This window comes from Dermacentor albipictus, chromosome 1, assembly GCF_038994185.2.
Source record: "Dermacentor albipictus isolate Rhodes 1998 colony chromosome 1, USDA_Dalb.pri_finalv2, whole genome shotgun sequence".
NCBI lineage: Eukaryota > Metazoa > Arthropoda > Arachnida > Ixodida > Ixodidae > Dermacentor > Dermacentor albipictus.
The window spans coordinates 204,803,493-204,816,882 of NC_091821.1; the positions used below are offsets into that span (position 1 = coordinate 204,803,493).

A 13,390-nucleotide genomic window follows, 5' to 3' on the forward strand; every position below is an offset into this window, starting at 1 on the left:
CGCCGAGGAACTGAGAAAGGAGTTTGTAAACTGTAAGGTCAAGTTGCAGAAGATCATAACAAACGGCGATCGTGTATGGTATAAACAGATGACAGAAGAAGAACGGAAGTTTTACGACCAGACGGTGTTGACAAAAACAACAACGTGACCGTCCCTTAATCGTTCATGGTCTATTTCATGCTGCAGATGTGTGCGGGGAATTAAACGGCCCTCTGGAGCATTATTTAAACGTTTTATTGCGATAGCAATTATATGGACATTCCAGCCGCATTTCTCCCGTCGCCGTCGCCATGAGTCCAAGGGCGGTAAGAAACGCCGCCGCGCGCCTTACGCTGTACGTGCGAGTGAAAGCGTGCCAGGGTGAAACGCCAATCGCGGCTAAATCTCGCGTGTACGAGCGAGAAAGGCTGGCTTTAAGGAAGGCGGGTCGGAAGCGCGCATTCTGTCGCGTGCGAGGCACGAGGGGTGAGCCGATGGAGGGGAAGGGGGGGGGGAGGTATTTTTCTCCGGAGGCTGCTGCTAAACGGCGCGGCCGTGCGGGCGCCGTATCTTGAAAGCGATCTGCGACGTGGCCAAAGCGAGCGCCCGCGCGAACCTCTTCAAAGCGATCTGCGATGTTTGCAGAGTGCGCGTAGAGCCGGTAGCTTCGTATGCGCTGTGCTTTCGACGCTTCGTTCGCGTCGAAGCGAGAGATGCACGAAGGTCAATTCGATCGCTGCTGCTGCTGCGATTCCTCACTCCAGCATATTGACCGCGAGTTTCCGCGCTCATCGAGCGAGATGTGTTCATGTTTACCTGTGCGCGCGTGGCACCGTGCTTGTTAATTTAGTTAGAATACGTTGGCGGGCTAGTTGGTTTGAATCGATGATAGAATGTGTATGTGCGACTGAACGAGGACGTAGAAAGAAACAGACATATAGACACAGCGCTGTCTCTGTCGCTCTTTTTCTTTCTACGTCCTTGTTCAGTCATGCTTACAAATTATATCATTGTTAATTAAGTTACTGAGCGAATGTTTACAAGTTTATGCAGCAGATAAAACTACTATCCTTACTTCATATAGCTATCTAGGAATTTTCTATCGCAATCGGTGCTGCGCCGTTCGGGCGAAACTGCGACTTTTTTTTTTTAAATTTCCACCTACCTATAGTGTTTCGTCTTCGGAATCAGAATCACGTTTTATTGAGTTACTAAGGGTAATACACAAATGAATATACAGAAGGAGGTCCCAGAGTAGATGGCTGTAAAGGGCTTCCTTTAGTCGTTTTCATTTAAAATCGAGTGTGCCGCTGTTTGCCATCCCAAAGGCAGGCCTTTAGAAGCACTGCCTTTGCGATCCTCCACTCGTATATAAATTCTTGGCCGCTCGAGTTCTACGAGTATACCAGTTGCGACGAGCTCCTGCGGCACTCTGATAGTAATTTTCCGGCACTTGCGAGGTAGTACTTTGTTATAACAAGAAACAAAAATTGATCCTTATCTACGTCTATGAGAAGTAGATGATTCTTGCGTCTTACGCCCGAAAACGGCTGGCGCGACTGTACACACTAGTTATAGTCCTTCCAAAGACTCATCACATCTGTGCCAGCGGTCTTCTCCTCGATCCTGGCCCGCATCTTCGCCTCCTGTTCGAGGGTGAAGTGTCCCCTCCAGTCGCCCACCTGACCCTTGCGTATAAATTGCATCGTCGGACCCCTGCCGTCTCGGGGCACGAACATTCTCCGCACCGGTCCCAGGGCGGCGCCGCTCGCGGTGTTCAACAACTTCTGCAAGTCCCTGTCGGACACTTCGATGTGCTCCTTCATGTACTGCAGGCTGCTCTTGTCCAGCACCTGCTGGAGGAGGTCCGGGTCCTTCTCGAGCGCCTCCGCGTACTCCTCTCCGAGGAAGCGGGCTAGCCGAAGAACGCCGCCCCTGGTGTCCTCCTTTAAGTCCTCGTAGGTGAGAAAGAACACGTTAGGGTCGTCCTTGTGCTTGTACCACGACAGCAGGTTATCGAAGTAGTCGCCGAAGTCCGTCTCGCCCCTGATGAAGACTTCGAAGAAGTCGTCGAACGACCCGTCCGCGAACTCGTAGCCGGGTATGCCCCGCGCGTGGTGGTAGAAGGAGACGCAGCAGTCTTTGGGGTTGCGCACCATGTACACGTACTTGGCGTCCTTGTGGTACGGTTGCCGGTCGAAGGCCAAGTGCGTCTTGAGAAGCCGTGGCGGCGACATGGCGTCCAGGCCGCTGTTGCCTGTAAATTCCAGGAAGGGCGTCTTCATCTGGAACTCGAGGTAGTTGCTAGCCGACGCGCCACGGTTGAGTATGAGCTGCGAGATCTGCTGGATCCAGTGGGTGCCGCATTTGGGGTATGTGACCAGAAAGATGTCTCCGGGCAACGGCTCGAAGCTCAGTGCTTCTCGTACGCGGTCAGGATCGAAGCCCCCTGGTACCCGGATCCCGTCTACGTCTATGTAACTTGGCTTCTTTGGGGCAGGCATCGTGACCTGTAAATAAACAAACAAATAAATAAATAAATAAATAAATAAATAAATAAATAAATAAATAAATAAATAAAAAGATAACGCTGCTGACAGTGCAGCTTTTGTTCCGAGTACATCAATATTAAATAATACCGGTAGCAATGCGACATTCGCTGGTTCTTTTGGAGCGCTCTGTGCTTGCGAGATTCTCTGCAATCAAAGAACTTTCAGATGCTATACGTTAGTAGCATTGCGTAACGCGTGCCCCACTCTTCACAGCAAATTATGCAAACGGTACTGTTTTGGGTGTTTTCCTTACGGAAGCATCGTTAATCGGCAGCTAGCCGCAAAGGCGGCGGAAGGGGCGTATAGTGGATAATCATTAGGACGTCTGCGAGAGCGAATAAATCTACCTACGGAAGCGAGACAGCTGTATGCGCAGGGATACGTCTTTCGCATAAAATTAAATTGTAATAAAATTAGTAAGCCAAAACAGGTTTAAAAACTCAAAATGTGAAACGGCATGAACAGTGAGAAATGTTGAAAACAGAAACAAAAGCACAGACACTTACAAGCACCAGCATAACTCTATATCATGTTATGGCTTCTGTTCATGCCGAGGTGCCGTTTCGGATCACTGAAAAGCTATAGTTGTCTGTGTCCGAAACAACTGCTAGTACACTATAGCGAAAAATACGGGGAAAAAGAAAGTGTTGGATGCAGAAAGCAGATAACGTGCAGTGCATCGCTTTGCGACACGTTGATTGCGGCTTTCTGTAACACTGAAATCTCGCAGTCCTAGATAACACGAGAATGTACCAATGGAGAGGTAGACGGGCGTCAGAATGCACCTTTTTCACCTACGCCTTCATTCACGCACAGACAGCAGAGACGAATTTAACCCTGGCCGAGTGGGAGCTACACTACGCTCTCCGAAAGCAGCGTCGTATTTTATGACGTCGCCCGTATACGCTATAAGCACAGTGAAGAAGTGCTTGTAAACTGTCATCGCGCATACTGACAGTGACAATTTATGACGGCAATTTATGTTCGCAATCGATAATTTGATGCTTATAAAATTGTCGCTTGTGGAGCCTTCTCTTAGGCCATAAACGTGCGTCCTTCCGTCGGCATGAAGGCGACTCTCGATGAACCAGCTAGGTGCAATCCCCTCATATAACAAATTTAGCTTTCACACAGTCTTAATGGGTATTACACTTAGGGACATTTTGCTTACATACATAGTGCATGCATGCAGATAGAGAGAGAGAGAGAGAGAGTTCTTTAATAAGATAAAGAGAATTCTGCGGGTGCGTATGTAAGCGCTACATGTTACTCTGTATAGGAAAGGGAATTGGGGACCGAAGGTTCCAGGGAGAGGAGGGTGGGATAAGGAAAAAGAAAATCTGGAAAATGTTTATCATGGTATGCACAGGTGGGATAACGGATATATATATATATATTTATATATATATAGGCAGAGACACTCAAGACTGTTTACGCTTGGGAATCCGAAAGCATTGTAGTCGCTTTGGTGAAATGCTTTTTTTTTTCTGCGCGTTCCTTGCCCGCGCAAGCTCTTGCCAGCGTTTTAACTGCGCCTCGACAAGGCCAAATGAAAACGCGCCAGGCTTCTAAACGCGCTCGCGTGCCCACGAGGAACTGATAGCTCGAAGGATCGCTCAGCGGCATTCAATTGGACATTATTGCTTTTTACACACTAATTTCACACGCTCATGACGTGGCGCCACCTCCAATGGCTGCACCATCACGCACCCAACGACGGCCCCACGTTTAGTCAGCCAGAACCGAGGAGCCACCGTGGCGTCGGAAGAGCGTGTTCGCCTCGCACCCCGGAGGCACGGGCGCGATTCCCACCCAGACCGAAATTTGTGTTTTATGTTCAAAGGCATTTAATTTACTTTGTTTACAGGAACCTCCCTGAGCAATCTGACGTCAATTCGAGTACTTTTCATGTGCTTTTACTCTTTGCCGCCGGCCATTTTCGGTGCCATCATTTGCTCGAGCCGCTGACTGCAACGCCGGATTTTCGCGCAATGGGGCATTTAAAATGTTTAATGCGAAAGCATTAAAAATTTAACGCTTGACGTTGCTTTGAAGAAAATGTATTGGACATAGTATGCTTCCTATAAAGAGAAGTTTGGGAAGCGGACACCATTTTACTGAGATAACATGTCCCTTCGTCTCTGTTGCTTGGACATTCCAACAAAATATGTTCCATGGTTTCTAGCGCATCACACTAAGGGTTGGTGGACACTTGAAAATGGCACCGGTAAATGTGGCATTCAGTCTAAGCCGTTGATACATTGTCTCAAGGTGACGGGGAAGCTGATATGTGGAATTTTTTAAGACGGAGTCAACTGACTGGAGAAAGTGATATTGATGAAGCGACATCCTCCCCAGGTGATTCCTTTCCTAGTGGCGTATTTTTTTGCCATTGATGATGCGTCAGCATTTGTAAAGTATATCCGTCTGAAATTTCTTTAATATAGCCCTCTGCGGCCAGATAGATAAACTTTTTTTTTCATTTCAACACATGTAGTAGTGTCCGGCAGGTCATTGGAATATTGCAGTGTGACCAGCGACAGTATCCATGTGATGAATGTAACCAATTTCTCGGATTACTGGATGTTGGTTACTAGCTCTGTTGATGTTACATATGCTTTGTAGGGTGATTTTTGAGGCTGTGAAGATGACCCATCGTTTTGGTGGTTGCCAAAGGATCTGAAGAACGGCTTCCTTGTGGTGCCGCATTGTGGTGTCGTCTCCCTTCTGTCCTTGTTCGCTGGCGCTAAATATGCTTGCAATGCCAGTTTACCAACACGCCCAACAAATGGCAAGGGTTCTTTTATGACCGTAAATTTCATAAAGTTAACCGTTCAAGAAGGTCAGAAAAGTGCTGACCAGAAGACGATGTGTCGAAGCCAGACGACGAACTGTCTTGAGAGCAAGACCCATCAATGAGGACATGGGTTGAACCCGAGTATTCCTTGGCGATATATGAATCAGGGCGATTTGCAGAGTTCCAGGTTGAGGCACGTTTTTTTTTCCCGTACTGATACCGGGAATAGTGTAATGCGACTCGCATGAAAGAAAGTGTCCAATGCGGTAAATTCAAAGGCATGAACTTCTGCGCCCATGCAGGAATTAGGGCAGAGATTAAACGGACGGCTTGCCCAAAGCTGGCGTTAGCACAATTTTTAGTTATGCGCCCAAGAAAATGTTTTCTAATTTGAGTGACATGTCAAAGATGAATGTGTAATATTTCTTGTGTGCTTTACAAGGAGATATGAAAATTCGCATGGAAAGAAAACTGAAGCATTCAGTTTTCTAATCGTTACTGTAACCATACGAATAGCCTGCACTGGATAACGCTTTGTTTAGACTTTAATATCCAAAATTCGCTGCAGAATGATGGAACAAATGGGACAAGGCCGACAAAATTCAACATTCGAGCCGCAGTCGAACACGTCGTGAGGAACCCGCGGTGGCCGCGTTCCGATGGGTGGGGATTGTAAAAATGCTCGTCTGCCGAACTTTGGGGGCCCGTTAAAGAACCGCAGCTTGAAAAAATTTATTCTGGAGCCCTCCATTAAGGTGTCTTCAATGGGCCCCGTGTTGTGCTGTGACGTTAAACACCAGTCAATTAATCATATCTTGAGAAATACTTAAGTTGTTGCCAGCGAGGAATGAATTCTTCGTTAACTGCTGCGCGCAGTTAAGCAAAGTAAATTTTGATGCAACAAATAGGAGGAATGCAAGACTGATAAACTTTTTCGTTACGAAAGTTAGTTAATTTATTGCTAATTATCTTTCGTTTCGTTGAAACTACTCTAATAAAAAATATGCAAAGAAAAAGTTGACCAAAATTAATTGCTTAATCGATTTACAAGAGGGGGAAACTTTGGGCCAGTTGGTCCGACATGTTGAAGAGGAAAAGAACCGCGACTTCAGACGCGACGTGACGAAGACGGGACGTGACGTGATGCCGCTCGTCCTGTCCATTTTTTCGACACGTCTGAAGTCGCGGTTCTTTTCCTCTTTAAATCGATTTACATTGTGCTGAAATCTTTCCTCAGCATGCAACATTCAAATCTCTGCAGGAGGATGTTTCAGAAATAACCAATTAGAAAATGATGAAATCGCTAGGCAAATACGCGCACGTACGGTTAAGTATGCCAGTACACCACGTCAAGTCGGACGTGATGTCCTTGCACTTAACCGCATTACACTCGAGTCCCAGCTTCGATCGTACGCAGTACGTGACGCCGTGGCGCAAAGAGCAAAGCCTTCAAAGGCGAACATCTCGCAGTTCGAGGCATGCATCTCGACGGAGGTGTAATGAACTGCGTCGGTCTGTTTTTTTAAAGTTACGATACACTTGCACGTATAGATTACGCGTGCCAACTCTGGGTGAACACTGCATGTGTGGCACATGAGAGTAATGCACTGGCTGAATTTGAAATAAGAAGTGATTAGTGAAAGCGTCATTAAGCCGAATACGACGCATGCACGCGCGATCCCGTCGGTCGAGGCAACAGGGCATGACGAAAGTCGTAGTTCGGATCAGTATTGCGTAGGAACCCGTGCCGCAGTTCTGCATCACTCCACAGGGAACGCTCCGAGTTCCACGCAACTAGTGTTGCAGGTTATGGCTCGGAGCCGTTACAGCTGCACTACATTTACACTCGACAGCAGACACACGAGAAGCAGCTTGGGCATGCAGCCGCTTCATAGGCTTTCACGTTGCCGAACGACAGTCAAAAGTGACAAAGCACTCGACTTCCCCGGCCTAGTGCAAGCCCCTTCCTTCTCTCTTCCCCCCCCCCCCCCCCCAGAGAAAGAAGAATTCCTGGCTACGCCACTGGTTTTCAGGTATGTAGCGATTTGTTGTTGCAGGTGAGGTGGGGGGGGGGGGACGATATTACTGACCATCATTTCCAATTCCATTCCGATGACTTCAATCAATCAGTGGACTTTTCTTCCGTGGCCTATGGGGCCCGCACGTTCTCGGAGGATAATTTTCAAGCGGCATGCTTGATGGGGTGGACGGGGAAGTAGTTGTCCGGGGCATACTTGACATCGTAAGCCATCGCACGCGCGCCACAAAAGGAAGTTAACCTACACGGACAAACACTTGTCCCCTGTCCGTTTCTGCTCTCACGTGGCGTTTGTGTGTGTGTGTGTAAGTGTAACCAGATTACTAAGTCAAGTATGCATCAATTAGCCCTCGTCTTTTCAAATGTTCAAGGAGAAAGCGTCAATCAAGTATTCGCGGCAATTGTACGAGGCCTAGGTTCAACAAGAAAGCGATGACCCTTTGTCATTCTTGTTCTTCTCCCTCCTTTATTTTGTTGGTAAATTAAAGTATGAAAGGATACTTAATCACCCCATAGTGAGCTGATGGCTAATCTTGATCGCTTAGTGACACAAATAATATGACTCGAGGCTTAACACAACAACAACAACGACAACAACAACAATGACGACGACGACGCAGAAATAAATATGAAAATGAGCGTGTACACATACGCAACATGCAGTCGTTCGGAGGCTTTCCGCAATTAAGCACGCTCAACAGAATGCACCAGACTGTGTCGGCTCACCACGCGGCGTCGCAAAGCCTTCCTCGGCAAAGCGATGACCTCGCATCAGCAATGATCGTTTCTCGCTCACTGCCGCTTTCACATATGAGAGAAGAGCCCCCGCTGAAACCCCTTAAAAAAATGGAAACTCACAGGAGGCTGCTTTCTGTACGTACACTGCTGTTAAGGACATTTTACCCCTAGGCGCCCCCAAATTAACGTACAGACACGAAATACGACCACTCAGAATTTTTCGTCGCGTGATTTGTTAGGCGGCGCGAAATTAAAAAAAGAAGAAATAATAATGGCGTGCATTCCATATGAAAACTGTACGACTAGGTCTTTCCTTCGGAGGTTCGAATTACCTTGGAAGTTAAGCTTGAAACGAGCGAATACACACATTACATTAAGAATACACACGCACCTCTTCGCATTCGTGTTCCTTGTCCGTGCTATAACTCACACATTTCATGATAAACAACCACCAATTCCAAATCACCCCTTTCGTTCAAAGTTAGACTCATATAGACTAAAAAAAAATAAGAGAGGGAAGAAAACGATTATCGATAATATTCGTTTTTTATTACTGGCTGCCAGAAATGACAGGTCACTGACCGAATCGCAATAGCCCATACAGAGTGAGGCTGGCAACTGAACGTTGGTAAGATTACACTTGAACGGAACAAAGAGGCGAGAGGGATGGGAAGGCGAAGAGCAAAAATTGGCAGCGCCTGAGGAGGAAAACGTCAAGACGCACTGCCCAGTGTGGCTGATATGCAGCTCGGGAAGAGCAACCGCACAACCAAGCTCGAGGAATTCAGCGAGGCTGCAGCAGTATAGGCGCGCGTTCGGGGCGTAACCGCGAGGCCACCATCGTACGTAAGGCGCGGAAAACACAGTCCTTAGAAAGGGCGAGCGTCTCGGACAGTGTGAGAGCACAGGTCGCACGTTGCGAGGGGGCCGAGCCGTGCTTTGGGTAATTATGTGGGTAATTATGTGCCACTTAGTATGTACCACTCTTCCAATTGCAAAAAAAAAAATCCTTTAGAATTTCTTTGGTGCTGAGCGGTATCGAACTCGCGTCACATTTACTCAGATAAACTTGTTTGGATGTTGTATTCGCACAAGCGTGACGCGCGAGCTTCGCAGCTGAATGACACAGCGTGTCTAGAGGGAAGCGCCAGAGTACTAGAAGCCCGGCTGCCTACTCGCCCCATACAAGATTCGTCTCTGCAGCGACAATACGGTGTGTCGCTATACACTGCTTCATTGTTGATCGCATTAACGTCGACATTCATCGTGAGATGGGTTCTGCCGCAATTCATTTATTTATTTTTCTCTGAGGGCATATGGCGTGTCGTTGGCTGGTATCTGACCAACGTCGGCACCGAGACCGTTGGCGTGGTGCTTGACTTCCGTGAGCCGCAGTGGCATCAGCAAGCAATTAAAGTGGGGTAGTCTTGCATGTGAGTGAGCTCCGCCACCTTGATGCTGGTGCACCACGTTTTCTTTCGCGGCCGTACATTGAAAGCTACGATCGTTCCCTCTGAGGAAATGAACGACGCGGCTGCAGGCGAGCGTGAAGCGAATACTAACTATCCCAACTACGCCGGTGATTATCCACATCGCCCGGTAAGCAGTAACTTCATTTGGCTGCGTTCGACGTAGACACTGCAGGAAACAAACACATGTCCCCGTGTTTTCCCAACGAACACACAGTTCTTCATATCCTCCTTAGCAAAGCTGGCACTTAGCAAGCGCTCTACGTGCACGTAATATGTGCCTACGTATTTAACTAATACATGGCGCTCTCGACTCACTACAGGACAAAGTTAAGGGGAAATAAACAAAAAAATATACGCTGACGTCAAGCTTGAAGTCCAGGGTCTCCTTGCTATTTACCCGCGTACAACGCCAGCCTATCTGCAGTCTTATGTGCAGCGCAGCTATTCAACAAGAAAGAAAGAAAAAGAAAGAAGGAAACGAAGTAGCGTAGATTACCATTGCGTCCTTCAGATGGAAGAAAGGCATCGCGCCGCTTTTGGTTGCGCAACCTGTTGAGCGAGTACAAGTGACAAGTGACGTCGCGTACAATATTTGCAAACTTTTCCATCATATCTCTTTTCTTGTACTTTAAGAACAAGTTGTTGGGAACTAGTCATTTTCGAAAGGATTATGCTATTTGAAGACGAAATTTACAAGTACGCAATGCATGCGCATTTGAGGAATAAACAGTAAACATTATTGACGCCATGGTCCATGCATCGGCAACATGCACAGGGGTTTCTGCTCGCAAGAGATCTTTACTTCGTCTTTATTCTCAATCGGTACCTTCACTGTCATCTATTGAGCTATGGCGACTGTTCAGGGAACGCTCGTGATTATTCTCGCATAAAAAGTGCATAGCTTCGTTATAGTGTATGTCGGGCAGCTGCGCGACCCCTGGCATGCGCGTTAAATTAGATTTATCGCAGGTTTTTTTTTTTTTAACAACGTACACCTGTAATGAGATGAAATGGTGGAAGGAAATGAACTAATTTAGACTAGCTCGGTTCAGACTTCACAGTGATTCCTTTCTTTGTCAATTATTTTTGCCCCTCGTCATTGACCTTAACGCTCCGACGACGCCATTATAGCCACGAAGGGCCGATTCATCGCGACAATTGCACAAGACCCAAATAGAACCGAAGGAGAAGAATGATGACAAAATACTGTCCATGGCGCACTTTAAGATGCACCTCAGTCATAGTACGCGGACGTCTTTTTTTATTATTATTATTCCGTACCTATGAAAACTCAGCCTACGTGCTGCCTGCGAATTGAACCGACGACATCGTGCACAGAAACATGTCAACCGTCCGCGGTATAACTTAGCGGATATGGCGTTACACCTCTGAGCTCGAGGTCGCGGGCTCGATTCCGGCCACTGCTGCAGCCGGCATTTCGACGGGGACGAAATGCGAAAAACGCCCGCGTGCCAAGATTTCGCTGCACGTTAAAGAACCCCGGGTGCTCAAAATCAATCCGGAGTGCCTCGCTATACGGCGTGTCTCATATCGTGGTTTCGGCATGCGAAACCACAGAACCTAACTTTAAGAACGACGTCACTGCCATATATGGCCCCCGCAATGGATATAAAGTCTAAGGACGCCAAAAATTACTGTTCATGGAGGCAGTCGCTGATCATGACGAACGTGTAGGTCGACAAAGAGAGAATAAGTTGTGTCGAATCGATAAAGCTTTCCGTTCGTAACAACTCTTCTACAATGGCCGACCGCCTTCGATAATGATATGTCCAACATCACGACTGATTGGTACCTCCTCTTATGAACAGTTTCATCATACGGACTATTGCGAATGCGAATTCAAGGCACCGTTCGTACGCAAGAAGAGGTTCGTAACATGCTTCAGACTATCGGTATAGCCAATGGGATGAAAGCGAAGGCGCTGTTTAATGACGAACAGTTCTTGCAAACGAAAAGCTGACCGAATACGCGCCAGTATTCACAAATACCTTTTACGCTAGAATTATTCGCAAGAGTAAGTTCCAGTTGATCTTGATGCTGGACACATTACTAGCGAAAGCGGACAACCAATGGTAAAGAGCACTTACGAACGAAGAGCTTTGTGAATATGGCCCCATGGTCTATGGACGACAAAAGCAAAGGTAGTAATACGATGGGGGCGAAATGCGAAAACACCCGTGTGCTTAGATTTAGGTGCACGTTAAAGAACCCCAGGTGCTCAAAATTAATTCGGGATCCCCCACTACGGCATGCCTCGTAATCAGATCATGGTTTTAGCACGTAAAACCCCATAATTTAATTTTTTTAAAGGCAGTAACGTTTTCTACATGCTTTCATCTCTCCTGTGCTTCACTTACTTCTGTCATGAAAAGAGATTTATAGCCTTCGCGGTAAGAGCGTCACCCTCTCCCAACCTTACACACACAAAAATCAAATTTTATTTTTCGATCCATTTAGGAACGGATAGAGTAGCTGCGGGAAAAAAAGCTCTCAGATAGCTTGACGTAGCCACAGCCTCATTTTTTCTTTCAGCAGCAGGAACAGCGGATACGCCCAAGGCACTTCTTTTTTACAAAAATTCGCGTGAGACAAAAACTGTAATAGAACAAAGAGAAAAATTATATAGGCAGGCACAAATGTCGCAACAAACATAACAGTGAAAACAAAGTGATAATGAACAGGCGTTCAATTGTCATAATTTCCGTAAGGGTGCAATGCGGCGCGCCTCGCTGAGAGATGGCAAGCCGCCCTCTTCAGCGAGGCACCCGAAGAGACCAGGAGTGGGCTGTCCAGTGGGCCAGGGCCATTGCCGAGGATCTCGAAAGATTTTCCTCGGGCGATGGACCCCTGGCAGTCTAGCCCCGGGCACCAACAGCAATAACCGTTGGGCAATAAAGTTTATTCCTATCCTATCCTACCGTACAACATATCAATTACCTCCACACCTACGCTGAATACTTCTCGCAAATTTCGCCGTATGTATTCGTAAACAGGTGAAAGTGAGCCATTTGACACACATTCAGAAGCGACGAAAGCGCGTAGTTAAACGTTGTTTACCTGTGTTTAAACACGGGGTGGATATCTCCCAAGGTTCCCAAGGTTAATTTACTTTTTTCCGTAATTGGGCTAGATAACGTATGCTATCTACATTTTTTTTTCGTTGGTAGCTGAAACTTAATGCTTACGTGATAATTGTATAATTTATGAACGCTAATATGATCCCACCTTCCCTAAAGTTGACAGCAGCGAATGACTCTGCAACAATTGAAGTGCACCGTTCACTTACGGTGCGGACCCTGCCACAGCGGGACAGTGAACTTCAGCTGACCGTCAGACGCCGGCTTGGAAGCGCTGAGCGGCCACCGCCCGGCTCGGCAGCGACAGTATCCAAGCAGCGCTCGGCCGGTAAAAACCCGGCATAAATAGACTCTGGGCGCCGCTCTCAAGGACAGCCTGAAAGTGGACGCCGACTGCTATCGGCTTTCGTTCCGCCTCGCCACTATACGTGCGTCAGCAGCCGTACACTAGTTCTTGATGGTGCCTCTCGGCCACTTTCATTCGGCCCTTCGTATGCGCCGGTCATTACGTATGCGTACAGCTCACTCCAAGCGCCGAATGCGCTGTGCGCCCGGGTGGCCGACGCGGAAAAAGAAACGCTCCGCGCCGACGAAATCATTCCGTGCCGCGTTGCTTTAATTCAGGGACTCCCGAAGCGCCGACTCACAAAGAACTGGCGTCTTCCACTGGTCATCGCCAGGTAAAAAAAAATTCTCGCCGTGGAACCCCCTTCCTG

General features: G+C 47.5%; 1 protein-coding gene across 5 annotated transcripts in view; it reads right to left on the minus strand.

Moving 5' to 3' along the window:
* Window positions 1-1,152: 1,152 nt before the first annotated feature.
* LOC135896914 (sulfotransferase ssu-1-like) overlaps window positions 1,153-13,390 on the minus strand; it is a 29,510-nt gene continuing 17,272 nt past the window's right edge. For 2 of the 5 annotated variants that reach the window (XM_065425420.2, XM_065425418.2), the window contains exon 2: window positions 1,153-2,489. In XM_065425420.2, the coding sequence (XP_065281492.1) occupies window positions 1,548-2,483 (936 nt within the window). In that variant the 5' untranslated portion in view covers window positions 2,484-2,489 and the 3' untranslated portion in view covers window positions 1,153-1,547. Of the gene's footprint in view, window positions 2,490-10,072; window positions 10,120-12,822; window positions 13,040-13,390 lie in introns of those variants that run through there. The other 3 variants (XM_065425419.1, XM_065425421.1, XM_065425417.1) reach the window with 3 other exon arrangements.